The sequence below is a fragment of the Coenobita brevimanus genome, chromosome 13, assembly GCF_032717465.1.
Source record: "Coenobita brevimanus isolate Jiangsu-jjx chromosome 13, ASM3271746v2, whole genome shotgun sequence".
Lineage (NCBI taxonomy): Eukaryota > Metazoa > Arthropoda > Malacostraca > Decapoda > Coenobitidae > Coenobita > Coenobita brevimanus.
Window position 1 is genome coordinate 9,442,112 of NC_136966.1, and position 14,316 is coordinate 9,456,427.

Sequence of the window (14,316 nt, forward strand, 5' to 3'; positions counted from 1 at the left end):
GTTTTTCTGTAATATACTGAGGACTTAGTATCTAAATAGCGTGGTTAACAACAAGGACTTAATGTATATGGCTGTATTTAACCCCTTCAGTCCAGTGAAGTACCGTACAGTAGTTTTCAGTTTATCCGTCCTACTTAGCGATGATTGTTTTCAGTTTGAGAAGGTTCTGGTTGTGGAGGGGTTAATGAAGGCTCTAGAAAACCCCTCTTGTTCAAAAAGTTTCCAAAACTGAATAAAATAATTCGGAAACAGCAAGACTATAATATGTATGACAAGATTGCATGCGTTAATACTGTACTCTTGTTAAAGGTATTGATAATGATGTGGTAGGTAGTGGCAACCATCATCCACTCACTTGATGTAGTGCTGCCAACTTCTTCCTTAGCCTTTATCATTCTTTTTCTGTGCCTGCCCTCCTCTCTTCCTCTTTCTTCCATCTTTCCTGTCACTTCTTATTACTTTTCTTTCCTTTACAGGTGGCTTTACATTGAGTGACAAACCAAATGGTTTTGTGTAAGCCAAGAAACCATTTACAACGCTGGGTGGTAACCATATAACCAAACCATACGTGCTTCCTACGTGTCAACAAGTGGGTTGGTGGAGGGTTAGTGCCCCTCCCCGTAAAACAAATAACTCAAAGTCAAATGGCCACCCCTTATGGGATTATGGCGTCTGGCAATAGATAGATAGATAGATAATGATGTCTTGGACAGTTGGTCAGCTGCAGTGATTGGACCATTTTACTCTGGTGAAGATGTATTTTGTATTCTACTGTTCATACCACCAAACAGTTTTATTAACTTTGGGGGAAACTCTTCAAAGCCTTCATTAACCCCTCACAGCCGGAGGTGTGTCTTAAGTTGATAAAATCATCTGTAAATGGGAGGGGGGGGAAGTAAAGACAAAAATATCATAGGATAAGAGGACTTAGAGCCCAGCATCCATCAAAAAGATGTCTTAACTCATTGTCATATCTTTATGCTCATTTAATTTTCATCATTCATACTTAATTCCTTTTCTTTCCCCATCTATCTATCATCCAGTATTTTATTGCCCATTAAGAGACTAGGGAAATATAAAAATGCATGAAGATAGGTAGGCCATAATGAACTGTATAGCATCATTACCTTCACCAGATGCCTTGACTGACATGTACAGGTTACCAGATGGACATACTCACGGATATGCTAATGTATGATCGCTTTCAGCCACAGAAGTGAGCTGCTCTGATCAAGCTCCAGCAGTTTGATTAAGTTGTAATGCTATGACAACTCTCTGCCCACAAACAGTAACAATATGACTGACTTAGCTGTAGTATGACAAAGCTGTAACCACAAGCAACTAGATGCCTGAGCTTCAGTAATGAGTGTGGAGTGATGTGATGCGATGCCACGTGGAGTGAGGCAGGTTGGCATGACCCTGCGCTTGTGTTACAGGGTGGTGAGGGTGAGGGTGTTTTCGGAGGGCCCGGCTACCCCCAGTTCACCCCCGGCTTTGGCTACCCCCCCACCACCTCCGCCCCCCCGCCTGGCCAGCCCACAGCCCAGCAGATGTCACCCCTGGCCAAGAAGTCTCCTCTCCTCTCCTCCCTCATGGCCGACCCCCCTCCCCCCATGATGAACCCCCCCATGTCCCAGCCCATGCCACCATCAGGCCCCCCCATGATGCCCCCCCATGGCTCCATGCCCCCCATGTCAGCCCCCAGTCTGGGCCCCCAGCCCCCTCCCGGTTCACAGGGTCCCCACCAGCCAGGCACGCCCCAGCCCCACCTGGCACCCATGGCTCCCACCTCCCCCTACATCACCCAGGTATACCCACACCCCCCCTACCACACCCTATTCCTCCCCACCTGAAGGTACACCCCACCCCCTATTCCATCCCATCCACCCCACATTAAGATATACAAACACCCCCTTTGCCAACCCACTCCATTGCACCTCCACCCAACTCCAAATTATTTGAACACCACCCCATGCCATCCTAGGGTATACAGACATTCCCCACTCCCACCCACTCCACTCCACCCTGAGGTATACAAACATTCCCCACTCCCACTCACTCCACTCCATCCTAATCCACCATTAGGCATATGCACCCCCCCCCTTACTACATTCCACCCCACCCCACTCTACCCTGATGTATATTTCCCACCCCCACTTCACTAAACCCCACCCCATCCCATCCCACTTCATTTTAAGGTATACCCCACTTCACCTCATTCTGCCCTCCAACTTGACCCCACCTTAAGATGTTCCTCTACTCCCCCTCCTACTCCATCCCTCTCTAAAATTATCCACACCCTTACCCCCACCCTACCCCACCCTGCAACTTTCTACCAGATTTGATTCCAACTAATCTTTTCTGATACCACTCCACCCAGTCTCTTCCCATCGCCCGTCAACCCCATCCTATCCCATCCCATCACCCATCAACCCCACCCCATCCCATCCCATCACCCATCAACCCCACCCCATCCCATCCCATCACCCATCAACCCCACCCCATCCCATTCCATCCCATCCCATCCCATCCCATCCCATCCCATCCCATCCCCTCTCATCCCCTCTCATCACCTATCGACCCCTCCCCACTCCATCCCAACTCAACCAGCCCCATCCTGCCCCACCCCACCTCCCAACCTAACCTAGTACTGTACCCCAACACCGCCTGTCTTCAGTGCATGTGTAATGACTATATATAACTAACCAGAAGCCTTGCTCACTATCATTTGCCGCATTACTGTAACTGTATCGCCTTAACTGGTAATATCTCATGTAATATTAACTGCATCTGCCTTGATATTAACTGCAACTGTACTCTTATTAATAGTGACTTTAGAATTAACCAAGCTTCTGCATTGATAACAGTAACAGTGCCAGACAAGTTGATGATATTAGCCCATTCAGTATTGTGACCTATTTTTTCCATTTAATTCTTGCTACTTATGGTTTACAGTCGAGTGTAGGGAAAACCTCTCATATTAAAGGGATTATTGAAAGCTATATCCAATCCCTCCAGTTCTTCATCTCCCTTTGTCTGAGTATTATGATTTGGAGGTAGGTTGATTTAACTAGAAAATGTTACTGGATTCGAATGGCTGATCAGTTGAGTCCAGGGATTTCACTCTCTCAATATTCGGTACTATCTCGTGACAGCTTTATTCAGTTTAAGATAGCCTTTTTGAACTGAAAGGTTTAAATAAAGCCTTAGTAAAATCCATAGAATACAAGATGCCTTTTCCAAGTTGAATAAAATTACCAAGTGGCGCAAGAATAAACTAAAGAGGGATGTTGCCAAGAATCAAGAAGTCAAACCTGAAATTATGAATGGGAAGACAAACCTCAGTTATTTTTTTTATGTCATTATTGAAACATATGGTGGGAGGAAAGAAGTTTGATATTTTTGCCACTTTGTTGATGGTGAAAATAGATGTTTATTATATTTGCCTCTTTGCTGATTGTGTTTTGTAAATTAAATAAGAGTCAAAACATTTCCCATCCCTGCCAGTGTTTTGAAATAGACCGTCCTGTGTAAGGGGTACATCTTTACCTTAACATATTCTGGATCACGTCCTTCATAATGGACCCTTGCTGTTACCAGATTCTTGTTGTTCATTTTAGGAAAGTCCTGTCTCGCTGAAGGTGTTTATCAAAGCTCTGTTTAACCCCCTTCAGTTTAAATACTATCCTTAATTATATTGTAAAGTGATGGCAAGAATATCTTGAAAATTATGTCCTTGGGCCCACTGGGTTAACCACTTCAGTCCAGTAACATCTTTTGTTGGTATATTCTCATTACCTCCAGACAATTGTATAAAGCTCAGGGGAGATTTTTTCCGTTGGGAGAAGTTAGATACCCTTCATTAATCCCTGCACTCATTGCATATGCCCTTTTTGCTGAATAGTATAATTTTCTTGCATCATTGTCATCATCCTGACTTCTTTTTTCCCTGTCTAAGGATGGAGTGAGGGTATTATAATAATCATCCAGAAGGGAATGGGTCTGGAAACTTGGCTTTGGTAGAGCTGCTTCCCTCACCTGACACATCACTTTTACTTTGATAATTGCAAGAATAAAATGAAAAATATGTCATTGGAGTGAATGGGTTAATACCAGGGCCCTTTGAGTTGTTGGTAATTTTGTTTTTGGTGTTACAGCAAGCACCCGGGCCAATGACAAGTCCCGGGGGAGCGGGTTCCCCTGGCGGCGGACCACAGCAGCAGGCGCCACCACAGCAACACAGTCCCCAGCACCAGCAACAGCAGGTGGCCACACAGCAACAGCAGGCAGGACAGCAGCAGCAGGCAGGACAGCAGGGAGGCCAGACACAGCAGCAGCAACAGCAACAAGGAGGCCAGGCACAACAGGGGACTGGGGGTGCACAACAGCAGGGAGGGACACAGCAGCAACAGCAGCAGGGGGGAACACAGCAGGGGTCTGGTGGGGGAGGCCAGGGGGGTGCCATGGGACAGCAACACATGGGATGTCCGACCTCCGGCCCAAACTGCATCCGCTCTGGCTGCAATAACCCTGCCGTGCACAACCCAGAGTGGGAGGATGAGTACTGCTCCAACGAGTGTGTCGTATCACATTGCAGGTATGTTTTAGCACCACCTTCATCACCAGTATTATCATTAGCCCAGCCTTTATTGCATCCTAAGAGGTGAGGTGAGGTAGGACAGAGAAATCACTAAAGTAGGAGAACTGTCAAACATCATGCCCTGTGAAATGAATCATTCATTCAAAACCAACCAAGCTTTCAGAATCCAGTCTTCAGTTTAAAACACACCCATTTACATTTTTTCCTTTGCTTTACATACGCCTGTGGGATCATCTCATCAACTACCAAGGTAAAGAAGGAGTTGTGACCCAATTCATGTGTAGCTTCATACATAGTTCATCTTTTCATTTCAGTCCCTATTCAGTTCCTTGGCATCCACAACCTCCATACCTCACCTTTCTGCTCATTCATTTACCATATCCATACACCTTCTTCTTGGCCTTCCACACCTCTTCCCACTTTTAAACTCAATCACATATATGTTTTTCACCACCTGAGTTGTAGGTGATGGCTGCTACATCAAGTGAATGAGTAATGATTGTCAAACTGTCATCCACTCCCTTGATATAGTACTTCCCACTTTTTGCTTTGGTGACTTTACATTGTCATAAGATGATCCACCGGTATACATGGAGAGTAATGAGGAGGATGGATGGTGAACTTGTTGAATGAAAGGCAATGATAGACTACGTGTGTGTGGATGAGCGAATGAGACGACAAGTGTTGGATGCGAGTGTGGAGAGGGTGGGGGAATGGAGTCTCGGACCATCACTTAGTGATGGCCAAGGTAAAGATGCAAAGAAAGTGGTTGAGGAGGCGAAGGGGAAGACAGGAGGAAGGAGCTCCTGTGAGAAGAGTGGAGAAATTGCAAGATAGTGAGAAAATGACAGAGTATAAGAGCATAGTGGAAGAAAGATTGGGAAAGTATGAGCTAGAGCAGATGGAAGGGGTGGAAGACGTATGTAAGATATTCACGGAAGAGATAGGCGCAGCGTGTGAGGCGGTTTGTGGAGTGAGGAGGAGATGCAAGGGTGTGCAAGGGACAGCATGGTGGAATGATGAGGTGAAACGAGCTGTGGAACAAAAGAAGAAGGCATATGGTGAATGGTTGGCGAGTAGAGGTAGGGGAGAAGATGAGAGAGAGAAGAGGGAGGTATATGTGAGCAGGAGAAGGGAGGTTAAGAGACTGGTGAAGGAGAGTAAGGAGAAAGTGGATGAAGAGTTTGGGAGGAATCTGAGTGTGAAATGGAGGGAGAGTAAGAAATTGTTTTGGAAGGAGGTAAAGAAAGTAAGGCAGTGTGAAAGGGGAAATAATAGGGGAGTGAAAGATAGGAATAATAGATTGTTGGTGGAGAAGAGAGAGAAATTGAGGAGATGGAAGGAGCACTTTGAGGATTTGTTGAATGTAGAGAGTGAGAGCAATGTGAGTATAAGTGGTTGGGGAATGGCTGGGAGAAGAAGAGATGAGAGAAGGGAGGAAGAGATCAGTAGGGCGGAAGTAGTGGAAGCGATGAAGAAGATTAAGCTGGGGAAGGACCCAGGAATTGATGGAGTGTGTGGTGAAATGCTTAGGTATGGGGGTGAGATTGGTGTGGAGTGGATATGGAAGTTGTGTAGATTGGCTTTGGAAGAGGGAAGGGTTCCAGAGGACTGGAAATCAGGTATAATTGTTCCTCTGTACAAAGGAAAAGGGGAGAGAGAAGTATGTGGTAACCATAGGGGTATTTGCCTTCTTAGTGTGACGGGTAAAATATATGGTAGAATACTCATTGATAGGGTTAGGCATATGACAGAGGAGTTAGTTGGAGAAGAACAAGGGGGATTTAGGAAGGGAAAAGGGTGTGTAGATCAGATATTTGTTCTAAGATGTTTAGTGGAGAAGTATCTAGAGAAGGGAAGGAAAGTGTATGCTGCCTTCATGGACTTGGAGAAAGCTTATGACAGAATAGATAGGCAAGGTATGTGGAAGGTATTAAGAATACATGGAGTGGAGGGGAAATTGTTGAGTGCTGTGAAGAGTATGTACGAGGGAGCTAGGGCTATGGTGTGAGTGGATGGTGAGCTGAGTGAGTTCTTTGATCTCAGTGTGGGACTGAAACAGGGTTGTGTGATGTCTCCATGGCTGTTTAATATATATATGGATGGGGTTGTAAAGGAGGTGCAAGGTAGGGCAGTGGATGTGGGGCTGGCCCTAATGAATGAGGGTGAGATTTGGAAGCTTCCGGTGTTGCTGTTTGCTGATGATACAGTATTGTTGAGTGAAGATGAATGGGAGTTGCAAGGTTTGGTGAATGAATTTGGGACAGTGTGTAGGAGGAGGAATCTGAAAGTTAATGTAAACAAAAGTAAAGTTATGGTGTTTGAGAGGAATGAAGTCACAGAGTGTGCAGTGAGGTTGGATGGTGAGGATATGGAGAATGTGAGTACATTCAAGTACTTGGGTAGTGTGATGAGTAAGGATGGAACTTTGGGGGATGAAGTACGTGAAAGGGTACAGCAGGGAAGGAAGGTTGTTGGTACACTGAAAGCAGTGATTAGAAATAGGGAGGTGAGTATGGAAGTTAAGAAGTCACTGCATGATGGTATTGTGGTCCCTACCCTGACGTATGGAAGCAAGATGTGGACCTTGCAAGAGGGGAACAAGTCAAGAGTGAGAGCAGTGGAAATGAGTTACTTCGAGAGGAGCCTGTGGAGTGACGTGGAGGGACAGGTTGACGAATGAAGAAGTGAAGGAACGTTGTGGGGTGGATGTGGATGTGGTTGAGAAGATTAGGAGAAATACACTGTGGTGGTTTGGACATGTGGAGAGAATGGAGAATGAAAGACTGACTAAGAGGGTGTATGTAGGTGAGGTGGAGGAAGGGAGAGGGAGGGGTAGACCGAGGATGAGGTGGAGGGATGGAGTTGAGAGGTATATGAGGGAGGGGGGGGTGAGTTGGGGGGAGGGTAGTCAAATGGTGGGTGACAGAGTGACCTGGAGGCGTTTTGTCTGCGGCCACCCTTTGCGGGATTAGGGCGTCGGGCTATAGATAGATAGACATTGAGTAACAAGCCTAATGGTTTTCTGTAACCCAGGAAACTGCTGTATTTACAATGGTGGGTGGTAACCATACAGTATGATGGGGTGATGTGAAGCTATCATGGTGCCACTGTTGATTGGGTGGAGAGGCACAAATGTGGCATCCATCTAAGAACCAAACCTGTACACTCTTCCCCACACCTGATTTTGACTAGGTACAGTACTGTCTGCCACAAGGGAACATCAGTTCACTGCATGGGATGGCCCTGCAGGGGTGAATGCTTGCCTATGGTTGATGAGTTTGCTTGGCCAGACAGACCAGGGTTACTCAACTACTACTACTGCTATCACCACCACCACCACCACCACCACCACCACCACCCAGGTCCATTCTGTTTGATTGTACCATTTATGTGCTCCTGTGCCGTTTCATCAGTAGACTTCCTTACTCCAAATCTTTCACATTCCTCCATGTTTCCCTTTTTATCCACTGTGTGCAACTACATTCATTCTGTGACAGTTCCATTTCCACGAGTCTCACTCATGACTTTCCACCTTAACGCCATACCAGCCTCACAACCGTATGTTAAAGTGACGAGCCCTCATCACTTCCTTGAGCTACTCTACTTGCCTGTTGCTGTACACATATACTTCTGTTTACTCTAGCTCCAGTGAGGTACTTTAGCTCTCACCAAATCGTCCCACTTCACTTGCTAGCACATAACACTCGGTAACCTTGATTCTTAACAACCATGGCTATTCTCTTGCCTGTACATACTTTTCCATTGCATTCCTCTCAGACATTCACAAAACTCTGAACCAGAATGAGACAGCATCATTTGTATACATTATCTTTGAAGAATAGGATTGTGGAAAGTGTTAAGAATATATGGAGTAGATGGGAAGTTGTTGAATGCTGTGAAGAGTATGTACGATGGTGCGAAGGCTGCAGTGCGTGTGGATGGTGAACTAAGTGAATTTTTCTCTTTGAAAGTTGGGTTGAAACAGGGATGTGTCATGTCTCCATGGTTGTTCAATCTGTACATGGATGGGGTAATAAAAGAGGTACAAGGTAGGGTAGTGGATGTTGGAGTGGCCCTGGTGAGAGGGGATAGTGTTTGGAAACTCCCTGTACTGTTGTTTGCAGATGATACTGTGTTGTTGAGTGAAGACGAAGGGGAGCTGCAAGGCTTGGTGGATGAGTTTGAGCGAGTGTGTAAGAAACGGAATCTAAAGGTGAATGTAGGGAAGAGTAAAGTGATGGTCTTTGAGAGAGGTGAAGTCAGTGAATGTACAGCGAGGTTGGATGGTGAGGAATTGGAAAATGTGAGTACGTTTAAGTACTTGGGTAGTGTGATGAGTAAGGATGGAGGTTTGGAGGGTGAAGTGCTTGAAAGGGTACAGCAGGGAAGAAAGGTTGCTGGTTCTTTGAAAGCAGTGATAAGAAACAGGGAAGTGAGCATGGAAGTGAAAAAGTTACTACATGATAGTATTGTGATACCAACTCTAACGTACGGAAGTGAAGCTTGGACGTTGTTGGAAGGACACAAGTCAAGAGTGAGAGCAGTGGAAATGAGCTATTTAAGAGGAGCCTGTGGAGTCACATGGAGAGACAGGCTGACGAATGAGGATATAAAGGAGCGTTGTGGTGTTGATGTGGATGTGATAGGAAGCGTTATGAGGAACACACTGAGGTGGTTTGGCCATGTGGAGAGGATGGAGGGTGAAAGACTGACGAAGAGAGTGTATGTGAGTGAGGTGGAGGGGGGAAGAGGGAGGGGGAGGCCGAGGATGAGATGGAGAGATGGGGTGGAGAGGTATATGAGAGAGGGGGGTGTGAGTTGGGAGCAGGGGAGTGAAATGGCGGGGGACAGGGCGACTTGGAGGCGATTTGTTTGTGGCCACCCCAAACGGGATTGAGGCGTCTGGCAATAGATAGATAGATAGATAGATCTTTGAAGAAGGCATGAAGGTGTGTTCATGCCCACATCATTGTATGGAGATGTGATTTTTACCTGGCGTGAGTGAAGAGTCAGGAGTTAGAGAAGTGGAAGTGGGACTGTTGATGATTATATAAGAGTTTTATTTAGTGGATAGGATGGGAACAAATCATGAAAGAAGTGGAGTGGAGAGGTCTTTTGGTGTGGAATATAGGAGAGTATAGAATGAGTGGATATGGATAAGGTGGTGGTAAAGAGGTTATATGTGAGTGAGGTTGAAGGTGGATGGAGGTATTATACACCAAGAAAAAGGGAGGTGGATGGAAGTGGTAAATGGATGTGTGAGATAGTGAAGTATGGAGGTTGAGGAATCAAAAGTCTTGATAAGGGATTGAGTAGGATGACTAGTATCCAAAACGATGCACATGAAAAGGACGTAGTATTATCAAAGATGCCAACGGCCATACCACGTTGAGTACACCGCTTCCCATCCGATCAGCGAAGTTAAGCAACGTTGGGTCTGGTTAGTACTTGGATGGGTGACCGCCTGGGAACACCAGATGCTGTTGGCATCCCTACGTGTCAAGTGGGGTTGGTGGAGGATTAGTGCCCCTCCCTGTAAAACAATTAACTCTAAGCCATTGGCCACCCCGTCTGGGATACATGGCGTCTGGCAATGAATGAATGAAAAATTATCAAAGATGCACATGACAAGTTTTTTTTTATTGTCCCACAGGTGTACTATCATAGTCACTATTTTCATTACCCTCTTCCCTCCCCTGGCAAGAGGAAGGTGAAAGATAAGATTGATGCAAGGGCAAGCTAATGGATAACAGCTTTTTTATTTTTTTTTTTTAATACAAGGAAGAAGGAACCAAAGGCCAGGGGCCTGCAAATTGTTCCCTCCAAGAAAAAAAACAATATAACAGAGCGCCAAATTCAAGATCCATTCATTTTGAGGTGCCTGGACATACTGTGTTTGAAAGACTGGAGATTATAGGAAGTAGGAAATACAGACAGAGGGAGACAGTTCCTGGATTGACCTGTTGCATACATGAAGGACTGGGAGTAACAGTTAACTCATGCTTTAGAGAGGTAGACTGAAAAGGGATGAGAGTTTGTTGCTAGACGGGTGCAGTGTACCCGCCTTAGTGGTGGAGGGATGCAAACACATAGTTCAGGGGAGCAGTGACCATTGAAGTAGCGATAGAAAAGAGGTGTGTGTGTGTGTGTGTGTGTGTGTGTGTGTGTGTGTGTGTGTGTGTGTGTGTGTGTGTGTGTGTGTGTGTGTGTGTGATATGCCAGTATCTGTTCCTCTGGCCTTTCTCCAGCCTTGTCCTCCACTTCCCTCTCACCAGGCAGGTAAAGAAACTAGTGATTGTGATAGTACATGAAATGCATCTATAAAGATAGTTGTGCATGTGGGGTGGAGCCAGGATGTTGAATGAATGAATGATTGATGTACCATGCAGTGTAAGGCATTGGGTGGACCCTTGCCGGGGGTCATGCTACTTGATATTTTTCCCATTTCTGTGCTTTCTCACATTGTGGATCATACCTCACCGTACCTTTTAGTTGGAAATTTGGATTAGGATGATGAATGATGATGATGGTGATAATGTATTGAAACCATTTTTTGTGGTTATCATATTTCAATTACACTGTACTTTTATGTTATTTATGAACTAAGTATCCAAGAGAAACTTTAATGGTTTGTAATGCAGATATGAACTGTTAATGATATACATACTGTTATAACTGTACTTTGTCCTCATCAACTTGGCATTAAAATTGCCATCTGTCCATCTTGAATAGTGTATGATAATAAGAGATGAACACTTCAATATGATGCTGGACACAGAGAAGTGCAGTGGAAAGGATGTAAGGTTTTAGTATTGTCTTAATCTGTCATTGAGCTACAGGAAATCCATTCCAAAAACGAGTTGCACTCAGTTTAAAGTGGGCAAGGCAAAGTAACTTACAAGTATATACAGTACAATCCCAGATGTCTGATATCCAGGTAACCGGGATTATTAAACCAGGAAAATTCACAGACTGGCAATTCACTGGGGGAGGCGGTGGCTCAGTCGGTAGAGAGGTGGCCTACAGTCCTACTGGACCCAGGTTCAAATCCCCGTTGTGACAGGGAACAGTTTAGGATTTGAATTTAATAAAAATCAGACTTTACTGATCTACCAGAAGACCCGCCGACATGTCGTAAAAATACCCCCGCTAATACCAATACACCAGTCCAGCCTTAGCATGTATTCAATATGGATGATGGGTGTTAGCGCTGAAGTGGTGACATGTAGAGATGTATGGTATGTACGAGGACTACTGGGCCTTGGGAGCATGCTGTGAAACCTATGTTCAGAGTCGGACACATAAAAAAATACATATACTATATATATATATATATATATATATAAAACAGTGTGCACCTCTTTGAACGCCCACCCCTGCATGGGATAGTCACATATCACGTGAGACTGAGTGAAGTCAGGCGATGTGGAGTGAGAAGCATTTCTGGCCAAGGTCATTTTTTAGTTAATTTCCTTTGCCAGCCCTCACTTGACTACCATCACTCCACCTCTTACTCGGCACTCAGCTGTTCTGCAGATAATAAAGTAAATATATAGGAATTGAAGCACAGTAATTTTATCCAACAATATATACTCTCATTTCTCTCAACTACATTTTATCTTTTTTACTAGTGCAAATGCATTCTAAGATGAATTTTTGCATCTTAGAAGATGGGCCTGCAGTAATACAAGGCACTGTAGTTACATGTGTTACATCTGTGGGGTGTGTTTAAGAGAAGGTTATGTTTCAAATGGAATCTGTTAGTGAGGCCCCAGATATGAGTGGTATTGTATATACCATACTGTAGCCTACTGTAGTGATATAGTCTATGTTTAAGAGTATATATCAGTGGTCCGGGAAAAATTGGTAACCGGGAAGGTAAATTCCCCAAGCTGCCAGGTTAACAGGGACTGAACTGTATATTGATGAAATTGGTTGAGGTAAGCCAAACTCTGCTGTAAGGGCAGGTTGGGAGAGCTCAGAAGGGAGGCAGTGTGTTGATGGAGGAAGGTTCAGTGTACCAAACAGGGACAGAAATACTTGTTTGTTGAAGTTCTTATGGGTGCAGTGTCAAGCATCACCAGTATAGTGAATACTGTACGTGCTAACCCCATCTGTCCAGTGATGCAGTATTTTGTTTTATTCTTGTCATCCCGAGATTATTTTATTCAACTTACAGTAGACTTTGGGAAATAGAGGGGCTAAATAAATCATTCTTAAACCCTTCAGTACCAAGGGACTCTATGCTGTATGAAATCCTGTAGCAGCAAGAATATACAGTGATCCCTTGGTTATGGCGCAGAATTGGCACCGAGCATGGCGCGTGATAACTAAAGCACAGAACCAGTGGAATGTATTCTAGTTCCTACCAGGCATCCCAAGTGTAAGCCAAATTTTCCCATGTACAACAACTTAGACCCAACAAGTATGTATACAGTAAACCCTCTCTATACCAAATCATTTGTGGGGAAGCCTGATTTGATGAAGCTGATAATCCTGCAAGTCTGATGTTCCCCCTCTGAAGTGGGATTTCAGGCACATGATGGAAAATAAATGGGATAAATAGCATATTCTAGTTCTAAAAATGAAAAATACACTCATTGTTCACTTATTTCACACCCTTGTCATAGCATTTCTTCATGACTAGCCCAGAGTGGGTGGAAAAAGGCACCACCAGCTTGGTAACTGAGCTCTGAGTCATCCTGCACGTGGGAAGTGGTCCAGTTTCATCCTGTAGGCTAGAGTTGTTTGGAAGGTCTATGTGGTTTTTCCCATATACTGGATGGTATCTTGTGTGTACCACAGTTTGTCCAGGGACCTCGGAGTGTTCATTAAATCCAATATACAGTCTAGCAGGGTACAATAAAGTGAGGATGTACTGTATACTGTTATTGTAAGTATCGGAAATGAACATAGGCATGATTAAGCTAATATAAAGTGATGAAAAGGGCACAATAAGGAAGAAATGTGTACCATAGAGATTTGAGATGGGCTTGAGGTAAAGGGTTCTGAGGGTAGGAGGTGGAGAGTTAATGGTCTCCATCACCTAGAACTAACTACTTGAGTAGGGCCTCATCTTCAAATCCCCGAGAACCATCAGAAACCACAAACACTGCGCCTTCATTGTCAGCAAAAACCAGCTTAGGTGCACAATAATGATGTTTTTAAGCTGAAAAATGTGCAGTAACAGCAAGAGTGATGATTTTCATCTTCCAGTGATAATGAAAACTGTTACATGTATAACTAAGTTTGCAATAACCAAGGGATCACTGTCCTGTAAAAAAAAAATGCAGTATGCCACAAGTATGCACTCATCATAAGGTGCACTACATTGAGTGCAAGCAGCTGCATAACTCTTAAAGTATATAAAGAGGATATGTAGAACTGTTGTCAGTTTGTCTTTATGTGATGGAACAGGGTAAATCCTAGAGCTTAAATACCAAGTTGCAGCTGCATGAAATTCTGTGAGCCTGTCATGAGGTAAGAATGACTGTCTGTCTCTTTGGTTAGGAATCACATCATCCCTCAAGTCAGCCTACACAATGTCATCAGCTGAACTGGAATCTGTATCAGGTTAGAATGCACACATTATGGAGTAGGTTCTCACCTGACTCATGCCATAAAAGATGAGCCATTAATCTTTCAGCTGTATAGCCAGACACCCACAACCTATCGTCCACCATCAGGCAACCCTTACTCCTTCTCACGTCACT

The 14,316-nt window shown here is 44.5% G+C and overlaps 1 protein-coding gene and 1 non-coding gene across 2 annotated transcripts in view; both read left to right on the forward strand.

The window, feature by feature from the left end:
* LOC145414863 (uncharacterized) overlaps window positions 1–14,316 on the forward strand; it is a 392,095-nt gene that overhangs the window by 373,310 nt on the left and 4,469 nt on the right. The window contains exons 8-9 of the mRNA XM_080284288.1: window positions 1,437–1,808; window positions 4,158–4,597. Of these exons, the coding sequence (XP_080140414.1) occupies window positions 1,437–1,808; window positions 4,158–4,597 (812 nt within the window). The remainder of the gene's footprint in view (window positions 1–1,436; window positions 1,809–4,157; window positions 4,598–14,316) is intronic.
* Window positions 9,974–10,092, forward strand: LOC145416680 (5S ribosomal RNA). Its single transcript, XR_013900317.1, has one exon. It is a non-coding gene; the product is annotated as a 5S ribosomal RNA (ribosomal RNA).